The 18,027-nt window shown below is 38.4% G+C and overlaps 1 protein-coding gene across 3 annotated transcripts in view; it reads left to right on the forward strand.

The window, feature by feature from the left end:
- Positions 1-1,129: 1,129 nt before the first annotated feature.
- cpm (carboxypeptidase M) overlaps positions 1,130-18,027 on the forward strand; it is a 40,671-nt gene continuing 23,773 nt past the window's right edge. The window contains exons 1-3 of one of the 3 annotated variants that reach the window (XM_017494637.3): positions 1,135-1,366; positions 3,620-3,823; positions 14,593-14,690. In XM_017494637.3, the coding sequence (XP_017350126.1) occupies positions 3,661-3,823; positions 14,593-14,690 (261 nt within the window). In that variant the 5' untranslated portion in view covers positions 1,135-1,366; positions 3,620-3,660. Of the gene's footprint in view, positions 1,367-3,619; positions 3,824-14,592; positions 14,691-18,027 lie in introns of those variants that run through there. The other 2 variants (XM_053688181.1, XM_017494638.3) reach the window with 2 other exon arrangements.

Raw genomic sequence — 18,027 nt, forward strand, 5'->3', positions numbered from 1 at the left:
TCACCCATGCTTGACCGCACGTAACTTGTGGTGAGTTTCAGACAGCTAAAAGTCTAAAAGCATCCAATCTGTGACATCTAGTCCAGCTGCTTCTTTGATTGCATACACCATGTTCTGTGCATTGCCTGTGGTAACCGGGATGGTGATGTTAGATCTCTCTAACTTCCACTCTGTCGTTACACTCATCACTGCATCAGCCAAATGACTACTTGTGTGGCTTTCAAAAAGGGGGCATGTTTGTAGAACATAGAGGTATCCATTTTCCAATCCAAAATGTAATGTACTGTCCCTGACTATGTTTACGTGGACAGCAGTATCTAATTATTGACCTTATTCTGAATAAGACAATATTCTGATTAAGGTGTTTACATGAGCTGCTTTCATGTTCCCATTTTACATGTTATAGAACACAGATCGATTAACGCCCCACGTCACTACGTCCCCACGCCACGCAAATAACTTTTGGTGAGTCTCAGTCGGATAAAAGTCCTCTCTGCCTATTATGACGCATATGTAAACAAATTGCAACACACAATTTAGTATTAAATTGTAGTATTAAAAAGTAGTATTAAAAAATCGCAAAGTGTGTACTCGGCTTAAGGCCTTGAGATGGGGCCTTAAGTCTGTGGTTTTCAAAGTGGGGGCCGCCAGGGGGCGCCCGGGGGGCCTCAACAATTTGGTGTGAAAAATAAATAAATAAATACATGATTTTCTCTTTCTCACTCTCAGACAACCACACACACACACATACACACACACACACACACACACACACACACACACACACACACACACAATCAGTTCCTAATGTAATGTAAAGATGTAAGATGTAATTATTAATAAAAAATGGGGGATATATTCAGAAGTCTGTAGTTTTAATGTGTTTTAAAGACATCTTGCAAAAGGGTGGCCTTGGTCAAATGTTAATGCCTTTTGGGGGGCCTTTCCCTGGAAACGTTTGGGAACCCCTGCCTTAAGTAACCCTTTCTAGTCCAGGGGTGCTGTATCATGATCCTCTGACCCTACAACGCACTTTTTTGGAGGCATGTATGAACCCTTTGGCTTTCCACAATATGACTGATCGGTGTCGGGGAGGACTTGTCGGAACTGACCGCGCGAGAGGTTTACGGTAGCCTGTACAGAAATGTGAATGGGTGGTTTATTTGATACTCAATGCCACACACACACACACACACACACACACACACACACACACACACACGTCAATGCCACACACACACACACACGCACACACGGAGCTCGGAAAGCAGCTGCGTAATGACGCGCAGTCACTTGTTCTCTTGGAGGAAGACTCGCGAGGTGAATAGGACTCTAAAACATTACCTGGACAAATAAGACCAGTCAGGTATGTAGAAATATAGTCTATGAACCTGCATTTAATCCTTCGTGCATATTTATCTGGGGTAATTTACCTCCTGGGGTAATTCGAGCAGTTCATTTCTGCTTATTTCTGCCGCCTGATGCGCAGAATTTCAACAGCCACACGGTTCAGACTAATATCTGCTGAGCAGTGCCTCACTACACACCATCACTGCACCAGAGCTGTCTGCTTCCCAAACATTCATAGAACTATGCAGTTTTGAATGTATTTAGAAGTATTTAGTGCGACAGTGTGCGGTTTGGGACGGGGCCAATGTGTGGGAACGTGAACGGGAGTTTGATCATTTTAGCTTTATTCAATAAAGGAATAAAAACTGTGAAATCCTGGGCATGGATCAGATCGTGTAGGGTACAGTTGTAACTCTTCACCACACAAAACAAATGTGAAGGGAGAATGTTTATACTGAGTGTCAGAGTGTCAAAATCAGGGTCAAAGCATACAGAACGTACAGTGCTTCATATTTCCACAAGGACTGCGTTGTATATTTATTTATCTATTGTCCAAACAAGCCACCAAACAAGCCAGGGATATATATATATATATATATATATATATATATATATATATATATATATATATATATATATATATACAATGCTGTAAGCCACCCAACTGTATATAAGGAACGGAATTTGAAAATGTCATACTTTGTCAAATTTATTTTGACATTTAATATTCATCCACCAAACGTGTTTTGGAGGTTCGTGGTCAAAAAAAAAGAAAGAAGAAAAAGCTATCAAGTTAAATATTTTGAATATAGGCACATTCAACTAATATTTCTCTTTATTAAATAGTTTTGAAACAAACGTTAGATGATTATTCCAAATTGTAGATATTTGTACTCAGTTCAAGCTTGAAACAAACATGTCCGCTAATACAAGACCATTTAAAACTTGGAATTCTAGTAAATATGTCTAGAAATAGGCTTATTGGTCTTATATTTGTTACATAATACTCTCATAATGAGAAATATTACCTAACTTTTCCTTTATTCAATATATCTTTGTTTGTTAAGATGTCTTTTTTTTCAGTGTACTGATCTGAACTGATCTGTTCTCCTTTTAGGAGTTCTTTAAAAAAAAAAAAGTTAGCCTTGTTCATATTTCGTATTATTATTATTATTATTATTATTATTATTATTATTATTATTATTATTTTGTCTAATAGGCTTCAGTTTATATTTATTGCTGCTTTCAAGTCCAACTCGGACATTTGTGCCTATGAGTTTGTAGGTGGTCATTACAGTGTGGTGTGTGTTCGATTGGATGACATGAGTGGAAAAAAAATTAGGCAATGTGAGAAATCGTCTTTGGTTTTATTTATTTAAGTTTGTATTATCAGTGATGAGAAGTTTATTCTGCCATACTGAAAGAAAATAAAGAACGGAACAGTTAACATAAATAATTACTACTTAAGTCTTACTGTCTGCTGTAGACGTCATTCGTGTTGTGGGATGCCATTACTTTTTGTTGTGAAAGCTCATAGCAAAGTTGTAAAAACGACATTGTGCTGGCGTTCATGTGCGTTCGTCTTGTATTTCCAATATTTCAAACGGGACCTGAAGGCAGCATGAGCATATTTAAGCAGTTTACACTTTAAAGCTGCCATTATGGTGTACAACATATTTTTCTTCACGTCTGTTAATTCAATTTGTTTCCTCTCATTTTTTGAAATTTGATTTTGATCAATTGAGTTTGGTCGTCTTCAGTATTTGAGCATCAGTCTTTTTCATTTCTTGATGCAAAAGACTATTTAGTAGTGATAAACTTTGGTATTGATACCAAACAGATAGCGGCTTCTGTATAACTCTGCAGCTTTTTCTTCATTTCTTTATAGAAACCCAGTTATTTGGCTACTGGTTGAATTTTCAAGCCACAACTAGTGCAACCTTCCAAGTTCCTGCTTCAGACGGTTAAAAGCTCACATCCCAGAACTTCTCGAGAGCGATCTGTGGGTCCTTAGTTAAAGACTTTAACCCACAACTTCTTGGTTCTGTGCTTTCTTTGGATTGTGCAACACAACTCACTTTGGATGAAAGTTTCTACCAAATGAATGTAAAATTGGTTAAACAAAACAAACAAAACGTTATATACGCCGGTTGGATCGGCAACTCATTATAAATCTTGTTCACTGACTTTATGGTCTAATTTTAGTTTCTCAGGCAACATTTCTGGTGCTGAATTGTGCTGTTTTTGTTCTTGGTGTATGGTTTTGTAGATAGAAAGAGAGTGCAGGAGGAGTAGGAGAGAGCAGATGCCATGCTGCTGTCATCGCTATTATGGTTTTCTCTTGTGGTGCCACTGGGCCAAGCTCTGGAGTTTCGATACCACAACACGGCTCAGGTGGAGCAATATCTACACGAAATCAGCAAAAACTACTCCAGCATCACACACCTGCACAGCATCGGCCTGTCTGTTGAAGGTAAGTTCTCAATCATTCACTCACCTTCAGTATCCGTTTTATTCTGCTCAGACCATTCCCTGAACGCTGCATGAAGTGGGAACACATCCTGGATTTACGGCTGGGTAGTATAGTGTACATATTCAAAAATGATAGACAATTGGAACTAAATAAATTTTATTGGAATGTTATAAACATATAATAAACAGGAATATTTCATTATTAAAAAAAAATCAAACTTAATATGAGAATCAAAACAGGACTGCAGCACTTTATATATATATATATATATATATATATATATATATATATATATATATATATATATATATATATATACACACAAAACAAATGTGAAGGGAAAATGTTTATACTGAGTGTCAGAGTGTCAAAATCAGGGTCAAAGCATACAGAACATACAGTGCTTCATATTTCCACAAGGACTGCATTGTTTATTTATTTATTTATTTATTTATTTATTTATTTATTTATTTATTGTCCAAACAAGCGAGGGATAGAGGCTTACAGCTTACAGCATAATTTATATATAATTTATATATAAATTATGCTGTAAGCCACCCAACTGTATATAAAAAAGGAATTTGTCATACTTTGTCACATTTATTTTGACATTTAATATTAATCCACCAAACGTCTTTTGGAGGTTTGTGGTCAAAAAAAAAAGGAAGAAAAAGCTATCAAGTTAAATAATTTGAATATAGGCACATTCAACTAATATTTCTCTTTATTAAATAGTTTTAAAACAAATGCATATATGTACACACACACACACACACACACATATATATATATATACATACATAGCTAATAATATATAGCTATAGTAAAATCTTGTGCTGTAAATCATCAACATACAGCATTGAACTATATGCATAAACCAGTTGCACATCAGTAATGTAAAATGATATAAGTTCGCTCAGAGGAAAAAAAGGCTCCTTAATTGTAGGCTTTTAATGTACGCAGACGTAAGCTTAACAGCATTATCTGTGGTGCTACTATTGAATAAGACAGGAGAAACAGATCCAATAATATCTCCAAGCAGTTTATGATTTGGTTATATTTGTTAATATTTGCATCTGCTTTTTTTTTTGCACATAAAGTGGAAAGCAAAATAAATATGCTGTTACATTAAGGCCTGCTCTGTGTAGGAAAATTAACAGTTCATGTATAGACATTTTAGTCAGTCAACTATCTGAACCAAATAGCCATCAACAAGCACTTTGTACTATAAGAATTTCAAGGAGAATAAACAGAATCCGGGGGCATGGTGGCACAGTGAAGTGATGACTAACATCTCCAGGGAACTGGGTTCAATCCTGAGCTTAAGTTAATGTCTGTGCAGAGCTTTACATGTTTTCCTAATGTTTCCTCTCGGTTATCTGATTACACTATGCTAAACTGCACATTTACCAAATATGTATGTGTATGGTGCACTGCAGTGGACTGCTGTCCTATCTAGTGTGTATTCCCCTCTCACACCCAGTGTTTCAGGAATAGACTCCAGATCCTCCAAAACCATGAACAAGATATAAAGTGGTTACTCGAGGTGAATGAATGAATGACCGAAATGCACAGAAGTGATTATCGTAAAATATACAGTATATCCCGAGCAATGAGCAAGCAAGCCAAGAACTATGACATTAAAAAAAAGACAGAAGGAAACCCTTGGATCAGTTATAAAAACGCAATTATAGGGATCTGTTGGGATTTCAGACACATTTGCAGCTGTAGCTGAAAAACCACAGGAAGGAAAATCCCACATGGAGTTCCGGTATGCAGTATGGCATGTTGTCACATATTCAAGGGAGAGAGAGAGATAGAGAGAGAGAGAGAGAGAGAGAGAGAGAGAGAGAGAGAGAGAGAGAGAGAGAATATAGATGAGGGAGAGAATTGGGAGTTGCAGAAAGAAAAATAGACACTAAGCAAGTGAGAAAGCAAGGGTGAGAAAGAGACTCACAAACATAGAGATCGAATAATAGAGGCGCAAAAAGAAAGGGAAGAAGGAAGAGCTAGTAAAAGAGATGTGAGGGAGAGACAGGGAGAGGTGATACACTAACAAGTGAGAGACAGAGAGAGCAATATCTATGACGACTTTGTCATATAGGTGTGAAAATTCACCACAAAGTTCTCTTAGTTCTTACCAATAGGCTAAATCGAGGTAAATGAAATACAATCAGATTTCTCCAAATGTCATGATCCCACTGTTGGCACAACACAAAACATTCAGCATCAGAGCTCGCTCACATGAACCGGACAGAACATTCCCCATACATACACCATATCTCACATCAAGCTGAGCTATATAAGCAAAAAGAAGCTTCCACTAAAAGATGGAAAAGCATGCTGACAACACCTTTTCCTTCTCACTAGTCTTTCAAATACAGTATGCAGAGTTCTACCAGTGTCAAGGGTTTCTTTCTTGGACTTCCAGATGCCTGAACCATCATCAAGATCACCATGATGTCCTATGAGAATATAAATGCCTTTGCTCCCGGGAGAAACTGGTCACAAATAAATTTGGAGAAATCCAGTAACAGGCAACCGATAGTCCAAACACTGTGTCTGTGCATGAAAAACTGGGAATTTGGCTACTAAATGTATATATACAGTGGGGGAAATAAGTATTGAACATGTCAACATTTTTTTCAGTAAATATAATTCCAGTGAGGCTATTCACATGAAATTTTCACCAGACATTAGTATTAACTCAAGAAATGTGGAAATATAAAGAATTCACAACATTAAAGTACATAAATAAAGTTGAAAAAAATATGTTTACACTGACAGCAGTCATAGCCACAGCTAAACCTAATTATTGATTTTAAATTGTACAAGCAAAAATTCGCTTGCAGAGACGATTACGCCTCTGTCTGCCGGTGACTGTGGTCTTGTTGGGCTCAAAAGAAAACATTAACATAAACAGTCAAATGTACCAATTAATTTTTGTTATCTGTTTGGCTATTTCGCTAATGCTAGCGCCATTGCATTATGTGCGTTTGACATAATTTGCCCTCGACCGGGAAACAGCATATACTTCCGGTTAGTACAATACTGAAAGTGTGCCATTTGAGACGATACTACCCTTGTGAAATTCACACACTAGATGGCAGAGTGTATAGTGCATAGTGTAAGTATATAGCGTATAGTATGTCATTTGGGACACTATAATTGTCTTGATACATGCTACAAATCCTGCTAGAAATAATCAAATTAAAAGAAAGAAAATACATTCAATGATACCTTTATTTTTGTTATTTAATGGAAAATTTATTGTTTATTATTTATTGGATATTGTCATACCCATCCCTTCAGGGTGAATAGATCATATTGTATATATTACTGTATATTTATAACACAGAGATAATGTTCAGGTCATTTTAACCCGAGACACAAGGTGAAATAAAATAGTTAAAGATAGTGTAGTGTTTGGGATAAAAAATTTTGAGTACTGTTTGCGATATATTGACAAATGTTACAGTTCTTTTGCTCCAAATCCTAACAATATGGCATTCATTCATTTTTTGTGCACTTCCCCTAGTGAAAGACATAGTGGAACAAAAACATTGACGGTTAACATGACAAGAAATGTAACCTTCAGAGCTAGCACAAGCACATTGGCACACTCTTACGACTAGAGTCTGGGAATGCTTAAGACCTCTATAAAGGATATGGACAGTAGTCAGAACCATGGGCAGAGTTCATAATGGACCGGGGGAGCCTGACCCCGACCCCCAAGCAGCAGTGACAGTAATAGTTGTGTAAATGAATTTCAAACTAGTTATATTTTCTGTACAAAACTTTCAAAGCCACAGCATAAGTAAATGTGTTAATAAACAATAAAAAGATGGTTTCTAATGTCTCGCTAGGTCTCCCTTGCATACCCACATGTCTCCAGGGATGGATGCTCACGGAAGAGCTGGTGAACGTTCAGCAGTAAAATCCCACAGGAAAATCCAAAGCCTTGGCTAACTAGACAATTATATTTACTGTAATTTTAAGAATCTTCATTATTAAATTTTGGTCTTAGCTAGCTAGTTAGCTATACTACACTGTTAATTTTTTAACATGCCCTGTTAAAACATTTTTTTTGGTCTTGTTTTTGTATTAACGTATCACGACCGTTCATTCAGCCAATTATAGATAAACTTCAATTGGTATAGCTATGACACTAGGCATTTTTAAACAGCCACTCCACATCTACACAGGATATAAAAAAAGGCATCTGCTTGTAGATTAGATAGGCCCTTAGTTATTTAATTTTATCCTCAGTAACAAACAATATTGTTGCAGCTCTCTCTCGCTCTCTCTCGCTCTGCCTATCTCTCTCTCGCTGTTTTCTCTCGCTCTCTTTCTTCGTCCTTCTGCTTCTCTTTCCCTTTATTCCATGTGTTATCTAACAAGGTACTCTAGATGCTTTGGACAGGCACTGAGCAGTAAATTGAAACTGAAAACACTATGAACTTGCATTTTGTCCAATTAGCCTCACTCCGGGGCTCAAATGTCAAACTCCGCTCATGGTTAGAACCTACTTACTGTACAGGCTGAGCAAGCTGCGGTCAGAAATAACATCAGTGGCCTAAATAGAGTTTTCAAGCTTCCTGGAAAGCCTGTGGGTTTTACATTTATTCATCCAGTTGGAGGTTCATCCAAAACCACTTACACTAACCAAAATTACATCCGCAGTCTCTCTGGAGCAGCGGGACATTAGTGTTTTGCTACGGCAGTATGAATCAGCTGGGGTCAAATCCAGGGACTTGCAGGATAAAAATTCATGGGTCAAAATCAAGTCATCAGACGTCCATCACCATATTCTTTCAGTTATGGTAAATGTGAGAAAACTGAGTAATCATATTTGGAGTTATGGGAAACTTGTGTGTCTTGATGTCCTCTATGTAAGGTGTGGGCTAGGACTGCTACCCAACTTGCAGCAAACCAGATCTTAGTTTGGCTTGTTTTGGTCAGCAAAAGCTAGTGGGTTTATTGGATGTTCAACTGAAGGAATATACAGTAAAGTTTGGTATTATACAGTACATTTGTAGTGACGTTGCACAGTTAAAAAATGGAGTGAAAAGTTTTACTCAAGTTGTATTCTTGTGACATGCATTTAAGCTGCATTTGATGATCGTAAAACATCATATAGAAAAAAATCCATAGAAATAACCTAGGGTAACCTAGGAGACGATAAGAATAGCTCTTTATTTGTTACCTCAGCGCATTTGTTTAAGACTACAGTAAATAAAGTAAATGCAAAGTGTGTGCTGTCAAAGAGGTGTAATATCCTCTGCCTTCCCCATGCTTTTCAAGGAAAAGTATTGAAATATTTGTGGGCGCAGTTACAGTAGGTACACTCGTCTTTCAATGTAAAATTTCATTGTATTTAGTCACTATCATTATCAAAAGCTGATTCCTGTTTTGACACATGCCTCTGCCAGTCATGTCCTGTGTAGCTTTAGAGAAACATCAGCACATTCACTGGCAGTGCATAAGCGGTCAGTGTGGAGTACATTGCGGTATCTTTATGCAATTTTCATGACACTGAAGGTCACAAGATACTAGCTTGGCAGTGCTAGGATTCAGTTATAGTGTTAGAATAGTGTTAAGAGACCTGTTAAGAGAATGACTATCAGCTTTCTGTTGTATATATGAAGTAGAAACACTATATCAAAATAGCATCATTTTGTAACTTTGTGTAAACTAGACTAATGGTAAATGGTCTGCACTTATATAGTGCTTTTTTAACCAGTTAGTGGTTCCAAAGTGCTTTACACTGGTTCTCATTCACAAACACATTCACACCAATGGTAGTAGAGCTGCCATGCAAGGTGCTAACTTGCCATCAGGAGCAACTCTGGGTTCAGTGTCTTGCCCAAGCACACTTCGGCATGTGGATTCATGTGGGCCAGGAATCGACTCACCAACCCTACAATTTGTGGACAACCCGCTCTACCACCCGCTCTACCACCTGAGTCACAGCCGCCCACAAGGGCATAACTGTTTCATATTTACTTATCATGGCATATTGTAATAATAAGTTATTTCTATACTTAATTACTATCTGCTTAATTAACACACAAACTATCAGCTTACAAATGTTCTGATTAGAATTGTTTACAAAAACCTCAGAAGACGTCACATGTAACTTGACCCGACTTCTCTGCTTTGCAATTTGTACACAACTTATGGTTGGGAAATTGACGTGTAATTCCACCGTCCATTCTTTGTAACATGGTCACTGAGAGACAGAAGTCATGTTTAATTGTTCTTTTGTTTTCCATAAAATATCTCTGAGGACGTGTTGGACAGGGTGTACAATTCTCAGCATTCACTACAGCCAAGTGAATGTGAAATTGCTTGTGGAGGTCTAGAGCAAAACCTCTCTTGTTCAATCCAAAACCTCTGTTGTTCGATATTCTGTGTCATCATTTAGTCTAACTGACAAAATAGCAATGTGGGTGTCTGTGCAGTTCTGAATCTCAAGCTTAGAGACTAGATGCAAGTTCTTTGTGTGTTTACATTCACCTCCAGGGTTGGGGGTACGATTTATACCTCCGCCCTGTGTGAGCGGAGCTTGCATGTTCTTCGTGTGCCTCGGGGGTTTCCTCCGGGTTATCTGGTTTCCTTCCCTAGTCCAAAGACATGCATTGTAGGCTGATTGGCATCTCTAAATTGTCTGTAGTGTGTGAATCTGTGTGTGATTGTGTGTGTGTGTGATTGTGCACTGTGATGGATTGGCACCCCATCCAGGGTGTCCCCTGCCCTGTGCTCTGAGTCCCATGGGCTAGGCTCCAGGCTCCCTGCGACTCTGTGTAGGATAAGTGCTACAGAAAATGGATGGATAGAACATATAGCAATTATATTAAGCACAAGGTTTTTTTTTTTTTTTTTTTTTTTTTTTTTAAAAAAATAAATTTTGCGATATACCCCAGGAAAGTGTCAAGAAACTTAAAATATAACAGCCCTCTTCTGTACAATACAAATATAGCATTTGTCACTAAACAGAGTTCTCAGCATTACATTTAGTTTTTATGTATCTCAAGTGTTGAAATAACAGTTTGTCCTCCAGGTAATGGTTTTGCATTGTTGTTCTCACCGTGTTTGGCACAGGTAGAGGCCGATGATATCATTCTGCTGCCTCTTCACTCGAGCATTCAGAGGATGTACAAAGCCTTGCTTCAGAGATCCTTCTCCTTGTTTCTGTGTCCCCCTGAAAGACAGCTTTGATCTGACCTGTATTATCATGGTTGGACTGGAATGATAAAATGCACTCTTCTCATTTGTAATTTGAAAGTGATATCAGTTCCACTCTGATTGAAATAGCCATTCAGGCTCAAAAAGGGTTGTGTACACAAACCACAGAGGAGCACAGTGCATCTCATTTAGTGAAAAAAAAAAGTATGAAAAGCCAGACTCACTTTGGACTGACTATGGGAAAAATTATTCATGATGATGTAACTTCTACACTGAACCTCAAATCTTTCCTTGGTTTGAGTGTTGTGTAAAACTCCTCAGTTGCCTCTAATATTAAACAGCTGCATTTCATTATTCTATGTAAATCTCATGGTATAAATCATGGTAAAAATTTATTTTACCATGAAAACCTTTTTGTATATGATATTTATGTCTTTTTTTATTCCAGGATAATAGGTTGTATAATGCATTGTGGACATTGAATGTTTCTGTTCCTAGATTACAAGGTTATAGACGCATTGGTATATCTGTGGTGCCAGTACATGGCATTTTGAGACCCGTTGGATCAGGTTGCTTTACTGGCTCTACACAAAACCAGTATTGAGGGAACAGGGGACTCTGCCAGGCACCCCCACCTCCTTGTCCTTTTTTCCCCTCTTGCTCTCTTACTAGTGTTCTTTTTTTCTGTCCTTCTTTTTTTAAATGTTTATTACTTTGGATGCTAATACTGCCACACTCAGTCTCTCAGCCTTTGGGTGGTCCGCTGTGTGTGAAAAAATAAAGACTACTTTAAACAAACACAGGGAGACGTCTGCCTCATGAGTCCGCAGTTTAGCTGATTTAAGCTGATTAAACCTTGGGTGACCTTCTAATTCCAGCCAGTAAGGCTTTTCAACTGGCAGCTCATTTGATACTTGATTTCAGTGTGTTTTAGAACTTCAGAGGAAGCTTCATTTGCTGAAAGTTCTGGGTCTGTCTCTGTCACTGGCTGTGTGTAGGTCGTTTGTCTTGATCTGGCCATGTTTTCCTTTAAAGTTTGAACAGATTGTCCAGCTTCCAAGATTAACCTCCAGTGTAACCTCAGTGCAGTTGACAGGGAAGGTGAGCTTCAAGGAGACCTGGGACATCTGCACCTAATCCAGAAGCCAACTAGAGTGGTCCTGCTTTGTTCAGTGACCTGACAGGCTCCCAGCCTGCAGCATTACAGCCAGGTTACTAGTACTTAAAGATCAGAATGATAAACCAGTAATCAGTGGATGTCCAGAACTAGAACTACCAGTTTGTAGTGCTTTCCAGAGCTAATCAGAAATTATATAAGCACTACAGCTACCAACATCCGAAACATGGCACACTCAGCAGCCAACCACTATGACAGTAAATGAACAAGTTACATTAATGTGGGATATGCTCATAATCACGGATCGAAAACACACCACCAATAGGCCTGACATTATCATCTGAGATACAAGAGAAAAATGTGTATGTCAAATTTTCAAGGATAAGAAACTGGAGATTGAGGTCAGCTAAATGTGGCAGACCAAAATAACAACAATCCTCATAATTGTAGGAACAAAATATAGGTATAAATCCAGAAAGGACTGAGATTCCAGTAAGGAAACTAGCATAAAATATCCAAATATTCAAGTATAAGGAGAACACTGTCTTCCCACAATTTCCCTTGGGAGATCTATCTGACTATCCATCCATCTGTCTATTTATTTATCTATCCATCCATTTTCCATACCGCTTATCCTACACAGTGTCATGGGGAGCTTGAAGCCTATCCTAGGGAACTCGGGGAACAAGGCAGAGGTGGAGCTTGGTGGTTAATGCTCTGGTTGCTGAAGGTCGGGGGTTCAAGCCCCAGCACTGCCAGGCTGCCACTGTTGGGCCCTTGAGCAAGGCCCTTAACCCTCTCTGCTCCAGGGGCACTGTATCATGGCTGACACCGCGCTCTGACCCCAGCTTCCTAATAGGTTTGGGTATGTGAAGGAAAGAATTTCACTGTGCATATGTATATGTGATCAATAAAGATTCATTATCTATCTATCTATCTATCTATCTATCTATCTATCTATCTATCTATCTATCTATCAATCTATACACCCATCTATCCATCCATCCATCCATCCATCCATCTATCTATCTATCTATCTATCAATCTATACACCCATCTATCCATCCATCCATCCATCCATCTATCTATCTACCTACCTACCTACATACCTACCTATCTATAGCCAGTGGCCTGGAGTATAGTGGTTCAGTTGTGATTCATGTACTGTAGTTTGGTTTTATCCTGAGCCTGATTTTTTGGGTGGAGTTTCACATGTTTCCAGGCCATTTGACTTTTCGCATGTTCACCTATGGGTACCTGAGTTCCCTCCTATTTCCCCAAAACATTTCACTAGGTAGAGTCCACTCTAAGCTGCCACTGTATAAATATATATGAATATGTGAGAAGGTAATACCATTTGAAGACGGGTATTATCTTCTGAAGATGGTCGTTCTGTATTCCTACCTTGCACCCAGTGTTCCTGACCAGGTTAAAGCAGTTTCTGTAAATGAGTGAATGAATCAGTGAATGAATCAATGAAATGGTGCCATTGCCCTTGAATGTTTGACTAAGATAAATGCAAAAGTAAGACACATAGCCCCAAATTAAATGTAATATATGCCCAATTATTTATGAGCTAATGAGAAGCATTTTAATTAGAGGAAATGTATGTAGCTCCAGGGTCTGGGGTTCAGTCTTGAGTGCTATTTAATCCGTGTCTGTGCAGAGTTTTACATGTTCATTCCCTGTCCACATGGGCTTTCTTGTTTTCCTCCCACATCCTAAAACATGCCCTATAGGTGGATTGGCTAATTTCCCATAGGAGTGGCATGAGTGCAAGTGATGTATTTGGTTCCCGTCCAAGGTGTTCTCTGGCTTTGTGAGGAGTGATTTTAGGATTCACTGTAACACTGAATTAAACATTTATAGCCAGTGTGCATGGACACTTTCTTTTAAACTTCATAAATTTCATATGAAGCAGTTTAATGTATAAAACACAACATGACCTCTGTGAGACCTCTCCACAGAGCAGAAGAGTTTCTGTTCACTACTTAGTAATGTTCTGTCCAGGCTATCTTTTATACATGTACAGTTATAAACTTAACCATAAAATATCCAGTGTATAACTCCATCTCGATGACTGTTTCTATTAGAATCTGCACCTCACATAAAAATGTCATGTTAAATGCATTATTTGTGCTTTGGAACATCTGGTAAACATTTTATGTCTGGGTTGGAGGGTTGGAGCGTGGAGAGTTAATGAATATGCTTCCTGAATCAGTTCGTCTTGTGAATTTCTAACATGCTACGACTTGCTGTGTGAATATGAGTGTTGAGTGACATGACGTATAGAAAGAAGAACTGAGGCTGAGACAGTGGAGAGAGAGAGAGAGAGAGGGAGCGAGAGAGAGAGAGAAAATGAGAATGAATGAATGAATGAATGAATGAATTGATGTGACACTGGGTTGCCAGGTGCTTGTGGGGATTTTACTGCTAGATGACAGGCATTTGTTTTGTTTTGCAGGAAGAGAGCTTTGGGTGCTAATACTGGGTCAACATCCTAGAAAGCATCGTGTTGGAATTCCTGAATTCAAATACGTTGGCAACATGCATGGTAATGAGGTGAGACACACACTCACACAGATACCCTCTAGACAAACCTCTCAGTTTATATTCATTACTCTTGGAAACCATTGTGGCCAATTTTATGCAGTAGCAAATAAAGTGCCCTTTTTATATAACAAAGGCGTAAAAACATTCCGAGAAACGCCCTCGTTTGCCCAAAGCAAACGGAGCCATTCTTCCATGTCCATCTTCTTTACAGGGATGCCACATTTGCACTGGGTGGGGGTATGTCTGCAGGCTTTAAATGAGTGTGTATTTTGTTTGGGGTCCGTTTCATATGAGAAGATGAGCGTTATAATCAGCTGGAGACATCCAGAAGCTCAGATAGGAGCGGTGGAGTGCTACACTTACCAGAGAACAAGGGGAAGGGTGTGTGTGTGTGAGAGAGAGTCAGAGCGTGACTTTGTTTTTCAGCGTAGTTAATATCTTTGTATGTGCGTTTGGTGTTTCTGGGTGTCTATCCTTTAGTGTTATTGTCCCAATTCAGTGTGATTGTAGGCATAATACTAAATATCCACATCAACAGTGTTTTTTCAGTTTCCTATTTTTTGGAACGTTGCCAACTTTACAGTGTATAGCCATTTTAGATGAAGTGCATATTTTCTAAAGCAATAAATACACAACATATTATTTAAGCAACATCCACACCATCTGGACCAAATTCCAAATTCCATCTGAGAAGATGCTTTGGCTTGAATTTTTTGAAACAAGGAAACGAAAAAAAAGAGAGATATAGCAATGTGTCAATGTGTAATAGCTTAAGAAGTCACTGATGTAAAGTGAGGGGAAATAAATATTCAGATACTTTCTTCATGGAGCTCATTTTGTGCACAGGAGCATTGTCATGCTGGAGCATTTTTGGGCCCCTTAGTTTCGGTAACGGGAAACTGTAATGCTACAGCATGCAAAGACATCCTATAGTATTGCGTGCTTCCAATTTTGTGGAAACAGTTTGAGGAAGGACCACATATGGGTGTGATAGTCAGGTGACCACATACTTTTGGCCTTATAGTGTATTATTCATTGTTTATAAGTATAAACAAACACACATTTAAAAATGAAACTGATGGGGAAAACGTATTCAGACACTATATTAAAAATAATCTATATATGTACAGGTTGCATAAAAAGAACTGGATATCCATCCATCCATTTTCTATGCCGCTTAACCTAGTCACGGGGAACCTGAAGCCTATCCCAGGAAGCATCGGGTACAAGGTGGGGTACACCCTGGACAGGGTGCCAGTCTATCACAGGGCACATTCACACACCCATTTATTCACTACGAACACTTTGGAAATGCCAGTCAGCCTAACATGCATGTCTTTGGACTGGGGGAGGAAACCGCAGTACCCGGAGAAAACCCCCACAGCACAGGGAGAACATGCAAACTCCACACACAGGGCAGCGGCGGGAATTTAACCCCCAACCCTGGAGGTGTGAGGCAAACGTGCATATATATGAATATAAATACTGCAAAAAAATTGCACCTGGTGTCATTATAAAATATGTTGCTATTGGTTGGGAGGATTTCACACAACAAGCAGCAATCATGGTGAAGGAGCGAGCTACCTAAAATTGTCCAGGAAAACATTATTAAGCAACAATGGAATGGAAAAAAGCTACAGAGCCATAGCAAAGACCTTACACATAGTACAATAGTTTTGATATTATGCAGGTGGAAAGTTCATGGAATCATAACTAGCTGGCCCTGGATAGGTGCGTCACCCAAGATTTCACAATGTACCCTCAGAGTAATGATAAGGAAGGTAAGAGAGGAGCCAACAGTCATTAGAAGAGAGTTGAAGGATGACCTGAAAGCAGCAAGAACAACAGTTACACAGAGAGCAACAAGCAATGATCTGCACTTCAATCATCTCTGTTCTTACACCACATGCAAAAGTCCTCTGTTTAAAAAAAACACAGAGAATTGCATCTAAAATCATTTAGACAAATCAGGACAAAATATTTTAACTTTTAGATGAAACAAAAATAGAAATCATTAGCAATAATTCAGCATCAGTGTTTGGAAAAAGCAGGGTTGTGTATATGATCCAATGCGCTTTATACCCACGCTGAAATACAGAGGTCGGAGCATCGCAAGTCTGTAAACTGTACAGTAGTCTGAAAGCTGTAATTGCCAATAACAGCTCAGTTTTGTTTTTTAAAAATTCAATTCATTGTTATTTGTATAGCACTTTTAACAATGGACGTTGTCTCAAAGCAGCTTTACAGAAACATATAAACACTGGATACAGATTTTAAGTGTGTGAATTTATCCCTATTGAGCGAGCCGGTGGTGACGGTGGCGAGGGAAAGCTCACTAGGATGATATGAGGAAGAAACCTTGAGAGGAACCAGACTCAGAAGGGAACCCATCCTCATCTGGGTAACAACAGATAGTGTGAAAGTAAAGGAAATTTCATTATGGTTTTTACATGAAGTCTGTTTTGTTGAACTAACATATCTTTATGAATGTTTATGAATACATACCTATTGTTCATATGTATAAGTACAAACTTAAAAAGATATTATGAGTGTAAATCTAAAGTGGGTATATGCACTGGAAGTATATTAAATAAATAAAAATGTCGGATTCCTTATTTTCCCCTCACTGTAGCCTGAGTGCATACTTTTCATGTAGCTGCTACAGTTCTCTGAAGGAGAGCTTGAATACAGCAGAGCTACATTTTTCTAGATTTCAGTGTAGCTGCTGTAAAATGGTGGTGACAGACAATATCTTAGCACCTAGAACCACAAAGTAAATAAACCCTGTGTTTGGTGTAGTGTAGTGTAGTGCAGCTGGTGAAGACATTTGTGCTTATCTTGACAATGTAACAGAAGCGGTGCTTTTGCCAGTTTGCTTTAGATAGCTCACACTGATGCTAAATGATAAAGTCCCAGAACAGGAATAGACATATCAAGCAAGATTTTAACACGGTAGTAGCAAAGTGAACTTCTCTGCTAAGCTTTATATGTCTCAAATGACAGTTTAATCAGATTTCAAGCTGGCAGCTTGCAGCACCTGAAAAGGCCACACACAGTCTTGTATTTCCTGTTATTGTGGGCTGTTTCTATTGATTTACATACTATATATAGCTAAATAATGCTATTTTTGCTATACTATACTGTACAATTATATTGTTCTATACACCAAAGACATTTGGGTTTGAGATCAAAATATGGCTATGAGACGAGAGTTTAGGATTTCAGCTTTTATTTCCTGGTATTTACATCTAGATGTGTTAAACGACATAAAACATAGAACCTTTTGTATCAGACCACCCAATTTTTAGGTGAGCAAAAGTATAGGAACACTCGCTCCACTCCGGAG

Source organism: Ictalurus punctatus, chromosome 19 (genome assembly GCF_001660625.3).
Source record: "Ictalurus punctatus breed USDA103 chromosome 19, Coco_2.0, whole genome shotgun sequence".
NCBI lineage: Eukaryota > Metazoa > Chordata > Actinopteri > Siluriformes > Ictaluridae > Ictalurus > Ictalurus punctatus.